The following is a 22,797-nucleotide window of genomic DNA, read 5'->3' on the forward strand; positions in this document are numbered from 1 at the left end:
CAAGGGTCCCAGAGCATACGGAGCTGGGCCAATGGGAAGGATACTACAATGAGAACAACAGACATGGGAAACACAGGAAGAAGTGGAACAGAGGAATGAGAAGGAGAAGCAGGAAAACCGGAAAGGTATAGACTGCCCACAGTCTCAAACAAGCCCAAAGAAAGTCGTACTTACCACAACGATATGGGCCCAACGCTTGGGGAAAAGCGGCAAGTGACAAGAAGCTGGACGTATCGTAAGCTCGGGCTTCTCACCAATTCGAAAGCCAACCACTGAAACTTACATGATTCTTCAAATGTATGAAGGCTAGATTACCACAGAAGTGGATGAGGATCCGGAGGAAGAACGAACGTCAACAAAAGCCGGAGCCTTCAAGATGAGCACAATAGGAGCGATAATGGCTGAAGCTTGCTAGAGAAGGGTAATTCGGTAGCAAGCTCGAAAGTTGTGAGATGTGGAATAGCTAAGAGACGATGGGATGAAGAAGTTGATGAAGCAATGCGAGACGAGAGATGATGAGAGAAGAAAGATGGGAGAACACAACAGCGAGAGAACTAGGGGATCGAGGACGGGGACTGGAAGGGAAGGAGCCCTTGAACTCACCCGTAGAAGAGGTAAAGCAGGGAGGGAAAGAGCTTCTGTGAGCTGTGAATCATGGAAGGTACTGAAAGGCACAATAAGAATGATTATGAAGATGGACAAGTGAATGGTAAGGTGTGGGTGTGAGTGGCAGAGAGGAAAAAAGAAGTCTAGAGGGACGTCTCAGCGGTGCATGAAAAACTCATCATCACTGTTGAATAAAGTGCTCAATGTACATAAAATCGAGTTGTCTACGGAGTTTCCAGGCTCTCAGCAACATAAACACAACAGACGGAGCTGTATAGCCACTTATTACGAGTATCGAAGTATAGATACTCTCGAGGCTTACATCAAGAGCTACGTAGAGCGTCACTCGCGTAAGCCTAAACAGCCTTTCAAATATCTTTCAGAGACAGCTAGGTGAAACTGCCTGACGTCTAATCCAGAGTATGATGCAACAGAGGAAAGAAGAGCCAAAGGGAGACACCAAACTCCGGCGACTGATATCAAGTGGCATATCTCCCGAAGAACAAAACGCCGTGTTAGTATCATGCCATCATTGTGGTTGTGACTGGTCCCGCAGCCACTTATACACCACAGAAAAGTCTTTCCCACGGTGTTCAGCTTCCACAACGTTATATACAACGCGAGCCACCTCGGCCAGCGCCAAAGGAGTACCAGACTCCTTCGCAGCTGTGAGGGCTAGTCGTAAGTCCTTATTCATGAGACTGATGCCGAACCCGCCCTCGTAATCACGGGAGGCTGGCGCGCCCTCCACAACGCCGGGAACAGGATTGTTGACGTCCATCGGCCAGCATCTGCCGGTGGAAGCGCTAACCAAGTCCTGAAGGGCTTTGGGGTCAAGTCCGCAGCGCATTCCCAGGTTCATAGCCTCCGCCGTCGCGATGTTATTGATCGCTAAGATGTAGTTGTTAGCGAGTTTCGCTGAAACGCCGGTTCCAGCCCCGCCCATGTGCCATGCCTTTCTGCCCATGAGTAGCAGGATGGCTTTGACTCGCTCCACTAGCTCTCCTGTTCGAGAGGATGCTCCGAACATGAAAGATAGAGTACCAGCGCGAGCGCCCACAACGCCGCCTGAGACGGGCGCGTCGACAAACCGCCCTTGGTTAGTCGAATGGATCGCGTTCGCAATCTCCTTGGTAGAAGCCGGATCGATCGTCGACGTATCGATAAAAATTCGCTCTTTTTCTAGGGCGGGCAGGGTGCCTTGACGAAGCATTGAATAAAAAACATCCTTGACGTGCTGGGGTTCCGGAAGACTAGTGATTATCACGTTCTACAAAGACGCGATTAGAACAGCATAAATCGACATAATAATACATGTGAACCTACCGACTTCTCCGCGATCTCCCTCGCATTGTCGGCAACTATAACTTCTGGCAGGACATTACTGGACCCAGAACTCTTGGCTGTATCCCGAGCCTCTCGAACAAATCGTGCTGTCGATTCCTCGTTCACATCCCGAATAATAAGTCTATCTGACGGTGGGATCTTTGCGTGGAGATTCTTGGCCATGTTGTATCCTGTCAATATAATGTTAGCAGCTTCGGATGGGAATATAACGAGCAACTGCGTCTATGCCAGTCGCGATTGGACGTTATCGAGAAAGCGTACCCATCTGACCCAGTCCAATAAATCCCCAAGTATCATCTCGTCGTAAACTGGTTGAAAAGGCCTTCGTTGATCGCGGTGTTGGTTTTGGAAGGCGGACGAGTGTGTAGCATGACCTTGGAGCGGCACCCCTGCGCACGAGGGGAGTGGCACACGAGAAGCTCATTCTGAGAGGCTGGAAAATGAGCACTAAGAATCCTATGGCGATCCCCGTTTGCCCTTATATTCGAAACAAAATGCGTATATTTTTGAGAAGATAAGAGGAAAGAACGCGGAGTAGAGCCGTGAGTAAGTCGAGGCGACAGCCGTAACGTGATCAACCAAAAGTGTCCTGAGGGGTATGCATAAGTACCTGGCTGAATGCCGTGAATATCCGAGGTCTCATCGGTAAATGAAGATCAAAGCTGCGCTTCAAGACGATTGATCTGCCTCCAGCCTCCACAGGGCTTCATGCGGGGAAATCCTGAACCGGAAAAGTAGCGGAGGCACGGGCCCGCCGACGGTCACGTGGACTTCTGTCTTATTTCTACGAGCATAATAATGAGAAACTTAAGTGAAATAAAAATGGTATATAAATCTAATACTGTCCAAACGATGTGTATAATGCAAAAGAAAGTCGTCAGCTCTTATGAGACGCTAAATTGTGGACAAACATGGGTATGAAGGTATGCAATATAATTCCAATATCGAATTCCCTTGAAACGCCGCAGAGCTAGCACAGCCAAGTGCCAGGTGATAGAGAACAGACGTTGTATAACAAATTATAAACCAGCCGATAGTCCAGCATCGGCACATTACTGCCCCGGTGAACTTGGATGGCTTGGAGATCCCCCAAGGTATTCCGCCGGCACCTTCGGCACACGTGGTGAATCCGCTGTCTGAGCCATCGCTCGGTGCTGAGCTCGGACAAATTCACGCTGCCGCTCTTTGTCTCGACCAGCTGCTGTGCTTCCGGTGAGTCGTCTCATGCCACTTCGGATCATTGACTCGAGCGACGACGAGCCGTCCGTTGCGCTGCGTGACTGGTTGGTCAAAGGGTGCGCGGGGTGCTTGTTCACCATTAGGCGTCCATCAAAGTCGAATGAGCCATCCTCCATTTCATCATCAGAGAAAAAGGTGGGCTCATGAACTCCAGTTGGTGGAGTAGAGAACTGCGGGCCAGCCGAGCTTTGAGAAAAGACGTGATTGACCGGTGAGGTCACGGAACGCGTATGAGATACTGGACGTAGCGTTTGGGTGGATAGATGAGGTGTCGATGCGCCGGCGGTATGATAGCCGACACCGTCAAAGCGCATATTTGTAGGGCGAGAGTCAACGAGACCATTATGAAATGAGGATGTTGAGGCTGTCCGCGCAAGCGACTTTCGCAGTATCGGGGCGGTTTGCTGGTCGTAGATACTTGCGTTGGAATCCACGTAGCCGCCTGCGAAACCACGCAATGACATGTCAGGCACAGCATCAAGCATCGGGTGGGATGATTCTGTGTCCTCGAAGAAGTCGTCCAGACTATCCAGTTTCTGCACAATATCGCCGATGTTGCCATCCGTCTGCGTCTCAATCGATTGCATTGTATCGGCTCGCATTGGGAAGAAATTGTCATTATAATCGTCAGCGTGGAACTCAACCTCGGACGGTACAGGTTCCTGCGCATCTACGCGATCGACTTCAGCACATGTGTAGAATACCGCGTGGACATTATGTCGTGTAACAGCTGACTGAGCGGCCGGCATAGGGATAGACCACCCTGTAGGTTCCGGAATCCCGTAAAGACTCTGGATTCGCTCGTATTCTTTCCGAATTGCCCTCGATGAAGTCGATGAAGCCATGCTCATTCGAATATGATGCCGCTCCATAGGATTACCCGAAACGGTCATGATATGGTCCATAACTTGCAGAGCTTGAGGGCAAAGATCGGTCTGCAGAAGGCGTAAAAGGGGCGATATTAAATCAGGGCCATGACTTGCCACGTCAGATCGCCGCATGTCAACTTCGGGAATCACCGCACACAGTATCTTCATGACCTTAACACGGAACCAATCTGTCGCGTTTGTGAGCAAGCCCATGAGGAAGACTAGGCTTTGAAAATCCTGTTGGGGATAGTAATAGGATCGTATTTCGGTAATGATGTGACTTAAGAAGTCATTCTCCGCCTTGTACTGTCCATTGGCGAAGCCAAGGAGAGAAGCTGCGAGACGCGGGCATCCCTCACCCTCGGCCACGCGCGCCAGTAACGTGGCACGGGCGAGTGTTTTTGGATCATCGACGTTTGGATCGAACTGACGAAGGAAATGGGATAGATTGGCCAGGATAGCAAACAAAAGCCGGTTGCCGTCCCCAATGAGCTCATTGTTGGGAAGGCCGCTCAAGCGATGTAAAATATCCAGCGTGCGGTTGAGCGATTGAGAACTTTTTAGCCCTTTGTAGACCAAGTTCTGGATGCCATCAAAGCCGCCCTCCCACTTCGGCGGCTGGCCCTTGACAAGCTCCCCGACTACGATGGGGTCACTCATGTCGACCCTGTCCAAAAACTTCTCTAGCATGCCAACACTCTCAACAAACTCCGTCTCGTGGATAGTGTTCAGACAGGCACATGTGGTCCAAAAAAGCTGCGGATATCGTAGCAGGTCTGCCGGTGCTCGAGAACTAATGATAATTTTGAGCGTCGTGAGAATTTCCATGGAGAAAGTTCTATAGTCTGCCTCCTCGTCCGCAATTGTATTTGAGAGTCGAGCCAGCATGTCAGCAAGCATTCTGGAGTCCAAGCTTGTCGAAATGCAGCGGAAAACTTGGAAAGAACGGCAGGCGAGATGCCGTACTGGGCATGAAGTCGCCCAGTTCAATGCTTCTTTTGCCCATAGATCGGTGATTCCCTCGTAAGCAAGACTAAAAAAGTCAACAACGGCATGAGTAACGCTAGCCATTGAAGAGGGGACACGGCTGTCATCCTCGCCATCATCTTTATCGTGACTGTCCTCATACTCCCAAACTACTTTAGGGTCGCTTCTGCGAATGCACTCCACAAAGTCCTCGATAGACTGCCGGCTCCCTGCGGGCTCATCATCTTCGATTTTGGCAGCAATGAGCTCGTGAATGAGATGAACAAGCATCTCTCTAGCCTGCTCCTGCACAGTAAGGGTATAGTGGTCCCAAAGAATAATAACAACATGCAACAGCTTCACGACATCCGGAAGAGGAAGGGTGACTGGAGCAACCATGAGGTCTACAAGGAAAATAAGAGCAACCTGACCAAGGGACAAACCGGCTTGCTTGTTACCAACAGGGAGCACAGTTGCGAGGTCCGCAACGTATGGTAAATTCTTCACGTCTGGCGGTGCCGGCGTAATGTCTTTTCGTTCATGGACCATGTTCTTGGGGCCAACTTGCATCAAGAAGAACTCGATCACCTTCGAACCAGCAGGTGTCCCCGATAGAAATACAACCACTTGCTTCGCATACTCCACAAAGTTTTGTTCTTTACGTTCGAGGCAAAGGCTGATAACGAAGTCCAGCACTAACTGCACGTTTCCTCCATGAGGCCCTGTGGCAAGCGCCTGCCATAAAGCTTGGACCTCATTCGGGAGTATCGTACTCGACCGGATGGTAATCTCGAAAAGGTTGGCAAGGAGCATGTAGGACTTGGCTGTGGGGCCACCGTTGGGATCAACTTGCAGTTCCATTGTCTGTACCCAAGGGAGAATTGCCGCCACCAAGTTTCGCTGACTGTCAGGCCGCAAGTTCTTGAAATGCAGGGAAAACTCTGAGAAGAGTGTAAATGCCAGGTCAGCATGCTGTTGGGCAAGACGTTTGGATGTTTCGAACTGGGCCAGCTTGTAGACCGCGGTTGTCTTGTCGGATATACTGATATCAAAATCCTGTAACCGGGAGTTCTTCTGTTCACGCTCCTCAAGGATTCGAAGGAGCTTGGCCGATTTCATTCTGATTTCTCGCTTAGGGCTGCCCAGAGTGACTAAAACAGCGCCAAGAATTCTCCAGAAGCCCAACGGATAGTCGGTGTGCTCAATCAAAATTTCGGTAACGACTTCAAAGTAGCTCTCAAGGGACTTGGGCCGCTCCGTCACATAGCACATCTCAACCGACCGCTCCAGCAGGTAAGTGTGTTCTTTGTTGTGGAGGATCAAGTTTTTCAGCGCACGTCGACCGATTGCATGCCATTTATCGCTGACAGTGTTGAAAATGATCTCAATCCATGACAGCATCCGTCCGACATCAAATTGGAGCACTGAGCCGCTCTCCGTAGTAATACTTATTGGGCCCGCCTACCAATGTTAGTATCAGATGGCAAATGAGAAAAGCAATGAAGTCATCGCTTACACAAAGGGATGCCATTGCACCAAGAGCGGCTGCCCTGAGGTTTCGCTTTTCAATTTCCGTGGCTGCAGTGGCACCTCGTAGTTCCCCGCCTGCCTCCTGACGCTGAGCAATGGCAAGCTTCCGCATATGCTCCTCCCGTTGGGAGATCTGAGCTTGGTTCGGGGAATAACCGCACCAGTCCTCCATCAGGGAAAACGAAGACTTGCGTGCCTCAAAGGGAATCCACCGTGACGGGTCTTTCGTACGGTTTACACCCTCGAACAGTTCTTCCATTAGTCCACAATAGTGGAAGCGCAAGCTTTGAAATTCCCAATCGTTTTGAACACCCGCGTCGCTGAGGAATATTCGTAAATCCTTGGCATAGGTCACGAGATTGTTAACGATCCAGTCATCATTGAAAACTTCGGGTTCCCTCAGAAATTTCGACGTTAATTTGTACACATGCGTTACCTCTGTTCGTAACCTGTCCGTCTTTCGGCTTCGACGGGGGCTACTTGGTGTTCGATGATGTGTCCCAATTCGAATCTTGGCTTCTTCATTGCAGGTCGTAACAGCGTACTGTAGCGACTCGAGGAGTATTCGATAAAGGTACTTATTGATGGATCCCAAGGCAACCACTATTGCATTCCTAATGGACGCACGTTCGGCGGAAAGCAACGGTATCACAAACGCAAAGAGGCTTCTAGCGGACCCGATCTTGTCGAACGACTGTGACCCCTTTGACGATTTCCTGGTATGCTGGGCGTTGGCCAGTTGACTTTGGGACTGTGCACCAACGCTATTGAGTGTCGTACAAGCCATAACCAAGTATGATTTCCACTGCTCAATCATGATTTCCGCAGTCGTGTTATTCCTAGCCAGCAAGCGAGCCTGCGCAGGGTCAATGGGGGGATACTGAGGGTGCTGCGGAGATTCGGCCAATGCGGTGATAGCTTTGTGCATCTGAACGAGCCTTGCGCAGACAATTTCCCGCCCAAGTGTGACAGCGAAAGGGCAAGTCTCAAAACTTATGCGGATAATGTTGGGAAACACCTTAGACCATAACGTCGAATCATATGAAACCTCACTGCTGCAAAGCTCAATTAGAGTATTCTGGGAGGCACTCCGTCGTTTGCCTTTTTGAATACGGCTCCTTTCGGCGACCGTTAGATGCTCGTCGTTGACGTCCAGAATTTGCTGAGAATCAGCCTCAAGTATCCTAATTATTCTGGTGTTCTCTTTGCCGAGAGCACTGTCAAACTCCGTAATAAGTCGAAGCACAGTAATAGCGAAGGATCGCACCACCCGTGACTGCGAGCATAAGAAAAATAAGCCGTGAGATTCGACTTCCTCGACCTGCGCTAAAACGCTGGAAAGATCAAGGTGTAGCGCGCGGCTGACTGCGCCGTTCATTTCACCTGAATCTGCGATAGTACCCTTAGTTTTCTGCTTGATTTCCTCAATCCAGATTTGTAGAAGCTCAACATAGAGTCTCAGAGTCGACTCGATGTGGCCCGGTCCAAGCATCCCTTCGTCGGACATTGTAGAATATCTCGCATCAAAGTTGAAGATGAATCTAGCGAATCCCATCGTGACTTGCTGTGCATGGGACTGGCGCGCAATCGCTTTCAGGGACTCAGCAGAAGAAAAGGCAAGGTGAGGCTGAACATGAGCAGTGCCTGTACACAACAAATTGATCAATGAGTTGAATGGCGTGTGGTCAGATAAGCAACGGGGAAGTGCTTGAACGGCCACATGAAGCAGGTCATAAAATCCCTGCCTCTGGTCCAAGGCGTTGAGATGATCATCCCGTCGCCCGAAACTGAAAGCTTCCGTAATAGGTGTCTTGGGCGTATTTCCACCAAACTTTTCATCCAAGGCAGCTTGGCCACCAAACGTGTTATCGCACAGTAGTGTAATCTTACCCAATATCTCGCAGAAGCGGAAATAATGAGCCTTGATGTTATCGCTGAGTCGTGCGGTATTAACAGGACAGGGTGAATTCTGACCCGCGTCAGTGGTACCGGGAAGTTTCTGGTCTACGGGGCTCTGGGGTCGAAACAGGGACGTTGTATCAGTAGGGTCGGTGAATGGGTTGGGGATCGAGCCGGTAGGAACAGGGGGACATAGCTGGTCACAGTTCTCCAGGTCCGCAATGATTGCAAGGAATGACTGGATACCAATCACCATCTTTTCTGGCTCCATTTGCTCGATTTTTATGTCCCTTCCAGGGGACAAGAAGTAGTCCGAATTGATCAAAGGAAAAATAATGGTTCGGAAACAAACATCAGGGTGCTTAAACCCAATCATTCGTATCAACTGAACCAAAGGCTCAGCCACCAGCGGGTCGGTACTCAGGTATGTCCTCTTTCCTGCCGGCAGTGCTATCTTGACGACCTCATCGATCTTGCGGAGGGTCACGGTGGGAGAATCTGAATAACGGAAGAAGTAGGTCCACACCAAGCGACACATGGCCTGAAGAGCTGGTCCTCTTGTAGGCCGATCTTTGAGTTTAGCGGGAAGGGATTGGATGATCGACAGCCATTGAGAAGTGAAGTTCTCCTTGGACGATAAACAGAGAAGCAAAACATGAAGCGGAAAAGCTGCAGGCCAATGCCTGGGTTTGGTCAACATATGCGGAAGACGTGAGTGTACCAAGTCAAGAAACTCCTTCCACTTGGGAAGTGTCAGATCGCAGTTCGGGTTGGCTGCTACCGGAAGAAGTAGTTTCTCGAAGATACTGCAATACGCCTGCTTGATGCGCTGCCCATGAGCGTTGACGAACAAGCGGGCCAACGACCTCATGAAATCGCACGATTTTGGCCACTTCTCAGGGCTCGTCCTGATGCGGACGTGCTTTAAGCCCGAAATCAAAAGCTCTGTTCTGGCATCCCCCTCTTTAGATGGTCCTCGCAAACTTTCTTCCTTCTGATATTTTTCAAGCTCTGTTAAAAACCTAGTTGTGACGCTTGTGAATTTCTCTTCGCTCATGATACCAAGCAGTTGTGAGTAGATTCTCCAGTTAGCCATCCTGAGTGGCGAGGCAGTAATCTGGTCGGGGTCAACTGTCTTCAGTTGGCCGAACACTATATCTTCTAGCCGGTCCGCCATGTCGACTGTTATAGATTCGAGACTGCTCTGGTTGAATATTTCTATCAGGACCCTGCACACTAGATAAACCGAAACGGTCGCTCGTCGCTCGGTCAAAACAATATCATCGTGTCGGGAAAGGAGCGAATTCGGTGAATGGCCGGTATCGCCAGCCGCCTGGCTCGGCTCCGTATTTCGACGGATCATTAACCCATTCTCAGCGGGCGATTTTGACTGCAAACGCAGACTTGGTCAGCGGAGAAATAGTCCTGGTGAATGCAGTAACCTACTTGACTGGCCGCTTGTTTGGCTCCAAGGACGGCATCACCTTTGGCTTTTCTCCAAAGCATGATCGTATCAATCAGCGGCTTGGGTTTTTGGCGAGCAATATGACCCAGTGCCGATATCAATTGATCGAACTTCGAGTCCGTGCCGGGGCCGCAAACATCCTCCACTGGAGTATCCGATTCGCCCAGTTTCATAATAGCCTGGTTTATCTTATTGTCCGCTTGACCAACAAACTTAAACATGCATCAGTAATCGTTGGCAGACGCTCCATCTCCATATCGACTCACAGAATTGAACAGATGATGCAGTGCATATTCACCAACAGTCTTCGACTCTGCCTGCGCGTGTCTGGAGTGCGAACGACTGTGGGACCGCTCTCGCCACGGCTTCCCCGTAGAGTTCATCCTTCTGTGAGCTACACTCACCGGACTGGCCCCTTCTGACACATCGTCGGTATCCCGGTCTTCAATCGTGCTCAGCATTCCCTGTGTATTGTGGTTCGCCGTCCCGTTCGTTGAAGGGCTCTGATGGTTCAAGTGCATGTCAGAGTATTCCAGTCTCCCAATTCCAGCCATTTCCTGCTCAGCGCCGTTGTTGCGGCTAAGACTCGCAATGAGTTCCGGGCTCAAAGGACTCGTTGACGTGGTCGACGCGGCAAAGCTGGGGTTTCGGGAGTGCTGGATTCCATGGACGATCGAGGTCTGCCGGTGGTGCCCGTACGAGTTCGATGGTCTGCGCTCCAGCGGGGCATCGTTTCCAGGACTCGGGCGCACAGATGCTGTTTCAGGGCTCTTGGAATGGGACTGGCCGCGGCGTCGGCTCTGAGGCTGGAGGGTGGCAGGGGCTAGCGCGGAGGGATCAAGTGCCCTTCCTCTGACGGCGGAGGTTTCCCGACTATGAACAGTGGAAGATGGAGTACTCCTTGTAACTAGGCGCTCTGGTGGAGATGAGAGATTATGGTGCGACGTCGAGGCCGTGTCATCGGGAACGAGGGGCATTGGCGACGACTGGACGGAGCCAGTCTTGATGGTAGGATAGTTTGACACTACACGAGCATAAGGTTAGAGTTACGCCGCCGTTAGAGGGCGTTTTCGCTTCATGAATCGAGGTAGCGAGGCTCGGGGGTGGGAAGGTCGTATGCAGGGAGCAGTGGGGGCAGGCAGAGCAAACGGTCGGGGGTCGGTCACATACTGTTGCACTGAGGGAACTGCGTCCTGCGATTCAGGCAGTCATTGCTTAGCGATGCCCAAGACTCCGAGAGCTAAGAATGAAGAAAAGGCCACGCGTGAGCAGCTCATGATTGACCCGGAGTTCGGGGTGTCGGTGTTGGGAAATGGGGGAGCATTAAGGCGAAGAGCATCCTGAGCTTTTCTTTGAACAGCGGTTCGACTGAGGAGCGCGAGCACGAGCCACCCTGCTGAACAAGTCAACTCCCAGCCTCAGTTCAGACAGTTCAACAACTGCAACACTTCTCTTTTCTTTTCTTTTCTTTTCTTTTCTTTTATCCTTCTCGCCTAGTTTTATTCAACTGGGCCTAGAAACTGCCCTTGACTCTTTGGTTGCCTTGAATGGGATAATCCAAGCTTCCACGGTCCACAACTGCTTCAATGGAGCTGACCACTGGTGCCTGAGTTCCTCGGCTTATCCAAATCTGAGATGCGATGCCCAAAAGCTTGAGCTGGCCCTAGCTCAGTTCCTTCAAAGTGAATGAAGAGAATACTAGGTAGGTTATCACTGGGGTATTTTGGTTTCGAGATTCCACATTTGATATCTCCCGCCCAATTCGAGTTACTCTCTTCAGTAGGACAGTTCAAGCCGAGCATATGGTCTTTTGCTGATGCCTTGAAAATACAGGTACGCGCATGCAGCCGTCCTCTCGAGCACCGAGCGATACTCCCGCACATCTGTGTGCTTAATGATCCTCTCTAACCGTCTCAGGGAGTCCGATTGGAAAGTCGTCTCTCATAAAGTTCGGGAGCTCGAACTCGATTGACGGCTGACTGGGGCTAACGCAACGCTTATTGATTGCTTTTGTCCATATCCAAACAGAACACTATATATTGAGGTCCCAACATCAAACTCACCGTGATTTAATGGCATCCCGTTGCTCAATAGGGCGATGAAAGGGTACACAGCAGACTTCTACGAGGTTAAGGCAGTCGGCATTCTAAGCATAAAGGCTTCGTCTCAATAATGGTTGAGTAAACCCGAAGTAGACTGCAGCTTTTAGTTTTGAGATGCAGTGCAATCAACTTTGGGCATCACATCTCAACAGCCTCAACTGGCCTTTCTACGGACTAGTGATCCATCGAGAAAAAAAAAAAGTAATGCGGATTTGTCCCTCTTGGCCCTTAAGATGGCCTTGAGACTCAATTCAGTTTGAGTATGAACCTCGCAAACCTTTGGGAGATTCTCAGTAGCATCGCGGTGATCAGTTATATATCTGACACTTTGGAGATCTGACACAGCACCAGGAAATATTGGAAAGAGCCACGCCCGGCAATACTATTTTCACCTTATTTCATTTGTAGTTGATCAAACTTTCCGCGGAATGTGTTTCTATCGCCGTCATCGTGCTTCACAATGCACGCGAGGTTTTGGACTGGAATTGTGCGGAATATGTCCGTCCTCTGAACCAGCAGGGATACATACCGCCACGCAGCCACACTGAAATTCCCCCTCGTCTATCAAACAAAGCGCGAGAGCGGAATAACAAACTTCAGGAACAGGTAGTGTTCCAAGGTTATCGAACTTGTCGCAAAATATGGCTGAGAGTGACTGTCACGCCCTTGCGAGCGCATATCTCAAGGTTACATGCCGGTAATGATCAGCATCGCGGTCGGCTAAAAGTCTGCATAGTCTGTCAGGGTAGAGACCAGTATCGTCACAAGAGCCCAGACCAGGGCTCAATTGCGGCAATTCGCCTCGTGGCCCAAGAGTCGCGAATATGGTTAAGCTGGAGTATTCAAAAGGCGGAATTCGGCTAGAAAGTCTGCTCGGCAGCCCGTTCGGGAGATTTCCCCGTATGAAGCCCCAGAATCATGGGTGTCGTCGTCTCCGTTCTTGGGTCTATGCTCTCGAAGCGCTTTGGTGGCAGCACCCGCTCCGCCGCCACCTCCAGTTTTCCCTGAGGCAAGTCCGAACATCTCTTCCGAAGCCATACTTCAGCCCGGACAGGCACCGGCCAGCGCGGGAGACTGCAACTGCATATATATCGACGGGAGTTGCGTCTGTTCAAGCGCAAATTACGGCAGAGTACCTTTAGCACTTTCTTATCTTTTATCCGAGAGCATCAGCCCAGAGCGACGTGTCGGTCAGGGCCCCACCAAGTACACGCACTTTTCATCACGGCCACGCCCCTTGATACCTTGACAGCAGGGACCGGTTCTCGGTGAGAGTGGTCCCTTTTGGTGCCTTAAATATCAGTCATAACTTTCTGGCCCCATCACAAGCATCCCATTGACTTTCCGTCTTCCGAATCGTCTTATGCGGGCCACTTAAGAGCGCCCACCTGGACTCCGACTCTCTCTCCGCTTTCCTACCTTCTGCGTGGCCTTTTCTCTCTCTTCAGGCTTGCCTTCTCTTTCTTCTCCCTCTCTTCATCTCTCGTTTTCCCCCTTCTCCGTCGGCACTGGAACCAGGCACTTCTTTGGGCAAAGCGTGGTCCAGCGATAGGGGTCGTGTCCTTAACCGCCCCTCTCTTAGCTCGAGCGGTATTTCGGTCAGTTCCTGCGGCCGTCGCAGACGAGCTGCATCATGGCACAACTCGATACTCTTGATGTCGTTGTTCTCGCGGTGCTCTTGGCGGGTAGCATTGCCTACTTCACCAAGGGCACCTTCTGGGCTGTCGCTAAAGATCCCTATGCGTCTTCCGGAGCGGCCATGAACGGGGCGGCCAAGGCTGGCAAGTCTCGCAACATCATTGAGAAAATGGACGAAACTGGCAAAAACTGTGTTATCTTTTACGGATCCCAAACTGGAACGGCAGAGGACTATGCCTCTAGATTGGCCAAGGAAGGATCCCAGCGATTCGGCCTCAAGACAATGGTGGCCGACATCGAAGAGTACGACTACGAGAATCTGGACCAATTTCCCGAAGACAAGGTTGCGTTCTTTGTTCTGGCTACTTATGGAGAGGGTGAGCCTACCGATAACGCTGTCGAATTCTATCAGTTCATCACTGGCGACGACGTGAGTTTCGAGGGTGGCGGCTCCGCTGAGGACAAGCCACTGTCCTCCCTCAAGTATGTCGCTTTCGGTCTGGGTAATAATACGTATGAGCACTACAACGCCATGGTTCGCCAAGTGGACGCTGCCTTGACTAAACTCGGTGCGCAACGGATCGGCTCCGCTGGAGAGGGTGATGATGGCGCTGGTACAATGGAAGAAGACTTCTTGGCATGGAAGGAACCTATGTGGGCTGCGCTTTCTGAGGCTATGAATTTGCAGGAGCGCGAGGCCTCTTACGAGCCGGTTTTCAGTGTTACGGAAGACGATTCATTGACCCCAGAGGACGACTCCGTTTACCTCGGTGAGCCTACCAAGGGACATCTTGAAGGTCAAGCAAAGGGTCCTTACTCTGCGCACAACCCCTACATTGCACCCATTGTTGAATCTCGTGAGCTGTTCACCGTCAAGGACCGCAACTGCTTGCACATGGAAATCAGTATTGCTGGAACCAACCTCACTTATCAAACTGGAGACCATATTGCCATTTGGCCCACCAACGCAGGCGCAGAGGTGGATCGGTTCCTCCGTGTCTTTGGTCTTGAGGAGAAGCGTCACTCGGTCATCAATATCAAGGGCATTGATGTTACGGCCAAAGTTCCTATCCCTACGCCTACCACCTATGATGCCGCCGTCCGTTATTACATGGAAGTCTGTGCTCCTGTTTCTCGTCAGTTCGTCTCGACTCTGGCTGCTTTTGCCCCCGATGAGGAGACTAAGACGGAAATTGTCCGCCTGGGTAGCGATAAGGATTACTTCCATGAAAAGATCACCAACCATTGTTTCAACATCGCTCAGGCTCTGCAGAGCATCACCTCTAAGCCTTTCTCCAATGTCCCATTCTCCCTGCTTATTGAGGGTTTGAACAAGATTCAGCCCCGTTATTACTCGATCTCCTCGTCTTCTCTCGTCCAAAAGGATAAGATCAGTATCACCGCGGTTGTGGAGTCTACCCGCTTGCCCGGGGCCACCCACGTTGTTAAAGGCGTGACTACGAACTATCTCCTTGCACTGAAGCAGAAGCAAAACGGTGACCCCTCGCCTGACCCTCATGGCCAGACGTATGCGATTAACGGCCCGCGCAACAAGTACGATGGTATTCATGTCCCAGTCCATGTCAGACATTCCAACTTCAAGCTGCCTTCTGATCCTTCGCGTCCTATCATCATGATTGGTCCCGGTACTGGCGTCGCCCCTTTCCGTGGTTTCATTCAAGAACGAGCTGCTCTGGCTGCCCGTGGTGAGAAGGTTGGTCCGACTGTCTTATTCTTTGGCTGCCGCAAGCGCGACGAAGATTTCCTTTACAAGGATGAATGGAAGGTATGTATTCTTGAAAGGATGAAATTTTCCTTGAGCCGTTTTAACAACGATGTTTGCTGTAGGTTTTCCAGGACCAACTTGGTGACAGCCTGAAGATAATCACTGCCTTTTCACGGGAATCGGAGAAGAAAGTTTACGTCCAGCACCGGCTCAAGGAACATGCCGAGCTTGTCAGTGATCTGCTTAAGCAAAAGGCGACATTCTACGTTTGCGGTGACGCTGCGAACATGGCTCGCGAGGTCAACCTTGTGCTAGGTCAAATTATCGCGGCTCAGCGTGGTCTACCCGCCGAGAAGGGAGAGGAGATGGTGAAGCATATGCGTAGCAGTGGCAGCTACCAGGAGGATGTCTGGTCATGATCCGCCCGCCCTCCACCATTCACTCGCCATGACTTTTTAAATGCTGTTTCCAGCCTGACTGATTTCTGCACATATACTCCCCTTTTTTTTGGTTATCTCGGCGCGGTTCATGTATGCCTAGTGCTTTACTACTACCCCTCTCACGGTTGACCACCGCAAAAGGAGTTCTGACACTGTATGAATGTGATAGACGGTATGACGAATGCTGTTAAGGGACAGAATGTTCCTACGATCGCAACTCTATTTTTCGGAGTCAAGTATCATTATTAATACTTTATGCACAAGCCAGTTATTTATTAAGACTTCTCTTTATTTTAAAATTGTTTAGTTGAGTTACTCGCAATGATCAATATATGAATTGAAATGTCTAAATAGGCTGGCGCGGACTTAAGAATAGGAGTCCGCAGCGAGCGTCATCGAATTTCTGCATAAACGCCCGCCCAGGGAACTTCCGCATATTCGAGACCTCTCATCTTTCCCTACCACAGTTCCTTCGGCCGTGTCCTATCTGCCCCAATCTTAGCGCCTCCCGATCCAGGACGGTGCAATTATAGATGCTTTCTTGAGGTCGACTTTCACTTCCGAGCAGCTTCTCCTTCCTGTTTTCGGGATAAGCGTGCTTCCCCGCAGGTGACCTTGAAACGCAACCTCGGGACCCAAACACTTTCATTTCAGAAAGATGTCGTACATTGTGCCAATTCATCGCGCTAGCAGCATTCGCCATGCATTGAAGCTGCATTTCTTGAAAGCTGAGGACGAGTGCCTAGTAGTTGCGTACGTACCCAGAATCCCGCGATGAGAACTCTGGAACCGCAGATTGGAAAGAGGTTCTTTGCTGACACCTTTAATATTCTACAGAAAAGCAAATCAACTCGAATTCTACTCCGTCACACCCGATGGGCTCGCCCTCGTTACATCATGCTCGATATACGCCAGAGTAACGATGTTAGCATGTCTCCCCGCACCCGCAAACTCGCCGACAGACCACCTCTTCGTCGGTACGGATCGCTACTCATACTTCACACTCTCCTGGGATAGTGCACGGAACCAAGTCAGGACGGAGAGGGATTATGTCGATATCGCGGATCCGTCGTCCCGCGATGCACGAACGGGGAGCCGGTGCATGATCGATCCAAGCGGCCGGTTCATGACGCTGGAGATCTACGATGGCATGATCGTAGTAATACCCATTATACAATTGCCGAGCAAGAGGAGAGGGCGACAGGTCGCTTTGCCTACTGGTCCTGATGCTCCGCGAGTTGGGGAGCTAGGTGAACCGATCATTACTCGGATTGATGAGCTTTTCGTGCGCTCGTCCGCTTTCTTGCATGTGCAAGCTGGTTCGCCGCGGTTGGCGCTATTATACGAGGATAACCAGAAAAAGGTCAAACTCAAGGTCCGTGAGTTGAAGTACAGCACCGCGGCAGGTGCTGAGTCTGAGTTTACAAGCATTGCGGATTATGCGCAGGAACTGGATCTTGGGGCATCCCATCTCATACCAGTTCCTGCTCCACTCGGTGAGTTTGTCTGTAGTTAGGTTTCATCTGGAGTTTGCTAATAATCGCCGCAGGTGGCCTTCTTATACTGGGTGAAACGTCAATCAAATACGTTGATGCGGACAACAATGAAATCGTATCACAACCCCTTGAAGAAGCAACAATCTTCGTGGCCTGGGAGCAGGTCGATAGCCAGAGATGGTTGCTAGCGGATGACTATGGGAGGTTATTCTTCTTGATGCTTGTTCTACGGAATTCTGAGGTAGAACGATGGGAATTACACACCCTCGGAAACACATCTCGAGCCTCTGTTCTGGTGTATCTCGGTGGCGGAGTGGTATTCGTGGGATCGCATCAAGGCGATTCGCAGGTTATACGGATCGGTGACCAATCGTTTCAAGTTATCCAGACCTTATCCAACATTGCGCCGGTTTTAGATTTCACGATAATGGACCTCGGAAACCGTACCAGTGAAAGCCAGATGCACGAATTTTCATCCGGCCAAGCTCGAATCGTCACTGGCTCTGGAGCTTTCGATGATGGAACACTTAGGAGTGTACGTAGTGGTGTCGGATTGGAGGAGTTGGGTGTCTTGGGCGATATGGAACATATTACGGACTTGTGGGGTCTGCAAGTAGGGTCAAGAGGTGACTTTTTGGATACACTTCTTGTCACATTCGTGAATGAAACGCGAGTTTTTCGTTTCAGTCCCGACGGGGAGGCAGAAGAACTCGAAAGCTTCCTGGGGCTGAGTCTCTCAGAGAACACCTTGCTCGCGGCGAATCTACCAGGCAGTCGGATACTGCAGGTTACTGAGCAGAGAGTTCTTATTGCAGATATTGAATGCGGAATGACTATCTTCGAATGGACACCAAAAAATCAATTTATCATCACGGCAGCTTCTGCTAACGACGACACGATAGTACTTGTCGCGGGCGGCGAACATGTGACTGTGTTGGATATTCAGTCAGAGGCTCGAGTCGTCTCGGAGAAGGACTTTGGCGCGGACAACCAGATTTCTGGCGTTACACTACCGAAAACTCCGACTGATGTTTGTATTTTTGGATTCCCTCAATTGGCCAAAGTCTCAGTGCTGAAGCTGCAGGATCTGTCCCACATCAGCTCGACATCGCTGGGTCCCGCTGGTGAGGCATTCCCGCGCTCAGTTCTCGTGGCCAGTGTGCTGGCAGAGAGTGCACCCACACTCTTCATTTCAATGGCTGATGGAAGCGTCATAACGTATGATTATAATGACCAAGACAATTCCCTATCGGGCATGAACAAGCTTGTCCTTGGCTCAGAACAGCCAACATTCAAAAAGTTACCCAGGGGCAACGGCCTCTCCAATGTCTTCGCCACATGTGAAAATCCTAGTCTAATTTATGGATCCGAAGGCCGCATCATATATTCTGCCGTCAATTCAGAAGGAGCATCACGAATATGTCACTTCAACTCGGAAGCCTATCCAGAGTCAATTGCGGTGGCTACAGCCCAGGAGCTGAAGATCGGCTTGGTCGATAAGGAACGGACGACACAGATCCAGACTCTACCGATCAAAGCTACTGTGAGACGCGTCGCATACTCTCCCTCGGAAAAGGCTTTTGGCATGGGCACAATTGAGCGCAAGTTGGTCAATGGAGAAGAGATTGTCAAGAGTCAGTTTGTACTGGCAGACGAAATCCTATTCAGACGCCTAGATGCTTTCGAGCTTGAAGGTGACGAGATTGTGGAATGTGTAATTCGAGCCGAAGTTCCGGAAAGCAAAGACGGAGAGGCAAAGGATCGGTTCGTTGTTGGAAGTGCATACCTGGGCGAGGATGACGGAGACTCTACTCTCGGATATATCCGCGTTTTCGAAGTAGACAACGGTAGAAAGCTCGCCAAGGTTGCTCAAGAAAGAGTGAAAGGAGCATGCCGCGCCCTGGCAGTGATGGGAGATAAGATTGTTGCTGCGCTTGTCAAGACGGTACGCTGGTGCTTATAGTATCGGTCCCGCATAAGCTGACCAGTTTCCAGGTTGTAGTCTTTCAAGTGGTCCCTAGATCGGGCGGACTGCATCTTCAGAGGCTCGCCAGTTACAGAACTTCCACAGCGCCTGTCGACATCACAGTGACGGGCAACGTGATAGCCATTGCAGATCTCATGAAGAGCGTCTGCATTGTGGAATACCACGAAGGAGAGAACGGTGCCCCTGATAAACTGGTCGAAGTGGCCCGGCACTTCCAAACAGTCTGGGCCACTGGCGTGACGTCCGTCGCACCAGACACGTATCTGGAGAGTGACGCAGAGGGTAACCTAATCGTCCTCCGCCGCAACCGTTCAGGTGTCGAGGAAGATGATCGCCGTAGGTTGGAAGTCACCGGCGAGATCTGCCTCAACGAAATGGTCAACCGCATACGCCCTGTCAATATCCAACAGCTTCCCAGTGCAACCGTCGTGCCTAGGGCTTTTCTCGCAACGGTACGTTATCCACCCCTTTCTCCATCCCAAGCAAGACTAATATTCAACTCCCTACAGGTTGAAGGCTCTATCTACCTCTATGCCATCATAAACCCCGACTACCAAGACTTTTTGATGCGCCTCCAGGCCACAATGGCCAGTCGCGTCGACTCCCTCGGCGACATCCCATTCACCGATTACAGAGCTTTCCGCACGATGACCCGGCAAGCTACCGAGCCTTACCGGTTCGTGGACGGTGAACTGATCGAACGGTTTTTGACCTGTGAGCCGGCCGTGCAAAAAGAGATCGTTGATATAGTGGGGAGCAGCTTAGAGGAGGTCAGGGCGATTGTTGAGGCGTTGAGGAGGTTGCATTAGACTTATTGTCCAACTCGGCTTCCTCTTGGGCTTGACTTGCCTTCTCGGCACTATGGATATCACATGGGTCTAGATTATTTAACTTAGTTACGAGATGATGTATAGGATGATCTTATGAGCTTGAATATATACAGAGTACAGTAAGCTCTGAGTTGAGCTTGTAGCGTAGGCGGGGCGTAACTGGAATATTCTGAGCACTCCATTACTGGGAACAGCAGTAGTATTTACCGCCGAGCAGGAGCTCCTGTTTCGTTTGCGACTGACTGCGGCTATGCTGCTTCTGGCCATGAGCCGGAGCTCACATTGCAGCCATGAATAGTGAGCAGGCCCCTAACAAGCCAGCCCATTGAAGGTTTGAATCTAAGATCAAAGGGATAATGGCAGACCTTTAACTGAGAGGCCGTCCATGCATTATGAGTAATGGAGATATGAAGTCTAAATAATACAAAGTACAGAGATTAAAATGAAGAAAAACATGCAAGTCTCGAAAGCAGAACGAACTTGAGGCCACTCCGCTTGGGTAAGATTAGAAAGAGAGGGCGCAAAATTCCTCCATTAAGCCTTCTTCTCATCCTCCGACTCGCTCCAGTCTAAAAGCTCTTTGATTTGCTCCTCTGTCAACTTGGGACCCTTCGTCTCCTCCGTCTCCTTCTCCAGCTTCTTCGCATGCTTTTTAGCCCTCTTTCTGGCATTCTTTCCCCACTCCGGCACTCCACTCGCAGTCGCAAAGTCCTCGGCGTTTTCTTCATTCTCGGCATCATCCACCTCATCGTCCGTATTCTCAACCTCCCCCAACACTTTACCCTCGCCCTCAGTAGCACCGCCTCTCAGCGCATTAGGTGAGACCTTAGCGCGGGCTTTCTTTCTCTCCGCGCGCTCCTTTTCCTGCTGCTTCTTGCGATCGCGCTCGTGCATTTTCTTAAAGAAGGCTTCGATGTAGGGGCGAATGAGGATGTAGCCGATGACGGTCAGAATGACCTTTGTCCAGCGGTAGGCGGAGACTTGGGCAAAGGAGTTGTAGAGATTCGTGCGAAAGCGGTTGAAGAGGAGCTCGAGCAAGGCGTAGAGGTTGCTGAAGTAGTCATTTACGGCGTCGGTTATCGCTTGGGAGGGGTTGAAGTCCGACATTGTGGTGTTGTTTGGTTCAATTGGTTCTTTGACGTAGTTTTCGATATGCTTGGGCTTTGAAGAGGAATAAGGAGGGAGTATTTTTATTATCTTTGTTGGGTTGAGAAGTGGATGGAGGTGCCGGGTAACTCGGTGAGAGCGGATAGGTGCGGAGAGGGGAAAGATAAAGAGGGCGAATGATGCAGCCCCGGTGGAAAGTCAGGCCTTTATATCGCGAGAACCCTTCTCAAGTTAGTTTTTGCCGGCTCTTGATTTCCCGAAACCAAAGTATATGACCTGTTCCAGGACCTCATCGGGGAGACGGACTGAGCTGGAGCAAAAATGTAAGTTCCTATTTGGGTTAGCGGGACTTCCCGGAAGATGTTGTTCCGGTCGGTCTAGCTCGGCCCCTCTTCCGGGCGCGTCGAGCTGTTTGTCGCGTCTCAGTTTCCCAAAAGTGTTCTGCAGGCATTGCTACGCTGAGCTACCTTCAACTCGATACCAAGCTCTCCCTAGGTGCAAGTACTCAGACTATTCTGATTTTTGCTCACATAGCCAGCAAAATGGATGCAAATGAGAATGTTGGTCTTGAAGAGGTAGGCGTATGCCTTGTAGGACGGAGAAAGTGGCTCACTGTTTCGTAGCGCTTGAAATCCGCCCTCTGGTTATCCATTGGAAAGATTGTGGATGAGGAAACAATCAAGCTCGGTGTGAATGCCACACCCCAGTTCATTGGTGCACTGACCGAGCTTGTCTGGGTTCAGATAGGTACATCCTCCCAGCTTTAAGCCATATCTGCACATATACGATATGGGATGGGCGTGGAAATGACATCTGGCTCTAATCTTGGGGCCGGAGCTGTTATTGTCATTCTCTGTCCTTAGTACCTCGGAAAGTGGCTGACAGGTCATCCGTACAGAAACGGCGAGCCAGGATCTCGAAAGCTTCGCGAAGTGAGCTCCCTTATCTTTTAGCCAGTGTCAGGATGTCTTCCATGTTTGCTGATAGGTTCTTGGCTCAGGCACGCAGGTCGGTCAACGATCAATGTATCGGATGTGATGATGCTGGCACGCCGAAACGAAGGACTCGAGTCTATATTAAGAACATATGTTGCTCGACAACGTGAGCAAGAAAACGAAGACTGAAGAGTTGCATGCGCCGATAAGACAAAACATATTCCAATTTCTTTCACCACGCTTCACGATCGAATCAGGGACTCGAAATGACTTCAGCCGCGACGGAGGGGCTCCACACTACGGCTTGTAAGCAATCCGTGGATGGGATGATGCGCGATGGGTTGTACAGGAGTTTCAGGCTCCTGGACATTGCGGATGCCTCTGATTTGTTGGAAAGAACTCGCGATAGCACAGCAACCCCACATTTGTTTATGATAGGGGGATGACGGAGCCACGGGAACTCAGTCCGTAGTGGCTGCGGAACTAATTAGTGGTAGCCAGGGCGCTACTTGGCTCGGTATATGGCGGCTCACAATGAATACCATGACGAAACGACCACCGAATGATGGTTACATCCTTGCAACCAAATGTCCTGAGTTGGAGGGAGCTGCCTTC

General features: G+C 50.6%; 6 protein-coding genes across 6 annotated transcripts; 3 read left to right on the top strand and 3 right to left on the bottom strand.

Moving 5' to 3' along the window:
• Positions 1–841: 841 nt before the first annotated feature.
• On the bottom strand, positions 842–2,628 carry BDW70DRAFT_91327 (6-phosphogluconate dehydrogenase). Its single transcript, XM_073745186.1, has 3 exons — positions 2,215–2,628; positions 1,933–2,123; positions 842–1,876 (listed from the first exon to the last, which is right to left on the bottom strand). The coding sequence occupies exons 1-3, from the start codon at positions 2,375–2,377 to the stop codon at positions 1,136–1,138; spliced, it is 1,095 nt and encodes a 364-aa protein (XP_073593524.1). The 5' UTR covers positions 2,378–2,628; the 3' UTR covers positions 842–1,135.
• Positions 2,629–2,822: 194 nt separating this feature from the next.
• On the bottom strand, positions 2,823–11,231 carry BDW70DRAFT_91329 (putative cell morphogenesis protein (PAG1)). Its single transcript, XM_073745187.1, has 5 exons — positions 11,092–11,231; positions 10,188–10,945; positions 9,903–10,133; positions 6,544–9,846; positions 2,823–6,488 (listed from the first exon to the last, which is right to left on the bottom strand). Coding segments are annotated over exons 1-5 (7,776 nt in total). The 5' UTR covers positions 11,093–11,231; the 3' UTR covers positions 2,823–3,005.
• Positions 11,232–13,313: 2,082 nt separating this feature from the next.
• Positions 13,314–16,178, top strand: cprA (NADPH--hemoprotein reductase cprA). Its single transcript, XM_073745188.1, has 2 exons — positions 13,314–15,447; positions 15,510–16,178. Exons 1-2 carry the CDS (start codon positions 13,657–13,659, stop codon positions 15,804–15,806), a joined length of 2,088 nt encoding a protein of 695 aa, XP_073593526.1. The 5' UTR covers positions 13,314–13,656; the 3' UTR covers positions 15,807–16,178.
• A 105-nt stretch (positions 16,179–16,283) lies between these two features.
• On the top strand, positions 16,284–20,199 carry BDW70DRAFT_141292 (DDB1/RSE1 family protein). Its single transcript, XM_073737749.1, has 5 exons — positions 16,284–16,580; positions 16,665–17,323; positions 17,377–19,268; positions 19,319–19,762; positions 19,820–20,199. Exons 1-5 carry the CDS (start codon positions 16,486–16,488, stop codon positions 20,117–20,119), a joined length of 3,390 nt encoding a protein of 1,129 aa, XP_073593527.1. The 5' UTR covers positions 16,284–16,485; the 3' UTR covers positions 20,120–20,199.
• A 362-nt stretch (positions 20,200–20,561) lies between these two features.
• On the bottom strand, positions 20,562–21,530 carry BDW70DRAFT_141293 (uncharacterized protein). The gene has a single exon (XM_073737750.1). The coding sequence runs from the start codon at positions 21,245–21,247 to the stop codon at positions 20,675–20,677; it is 573 nt and encodes a 190-aa protein (XP_073593528.1). The 5' UTR covers positions 21,248–21,530; the 3' UTR covers positions 20,562–20,674.
• A 163-nt stretch (positions 21,531–21,693) lies between these two features.
• On the top strand, positions 21,694–22,558 carry BDW70DRAFT_91382 (CENP-S family protein). The gene is made up of 4 exons (XM_073745189.1): positions 21,694–21,822; positions 21,871–21,994; positions 22,146–22,179; positions 22,248–22,558. The coding sequence occupies exons 1-4, from the start codon at positions 21,790–21,792 to the stop codon at positions 22,369–22,371; spliced, it is 315 nt and encodes a 104-aa protein (XP_073593529.1). The 5' UTR covers positions 21,694–21,789; the 3' UTR covers positions 22,372–22,558.
• The last annotated feature ends 239 nt before the right edge of the window (positions 22,559–22,797 follow it).

Source organism: Aspergillus foveolatus, assembly GCF_047715535.1.
Source record: "Aspergillus foveolatus strain CBS 279.81 unplaced genomic scaffold BDW70scaffold_48, whole genome shotgun sequence".
NCBI lineage: Eukaryota > Fungi > Ascomycota > Eurotiomycetes > Eurotiales > Aspergillaceae > Aspergillus > Aspergillus foveolatus.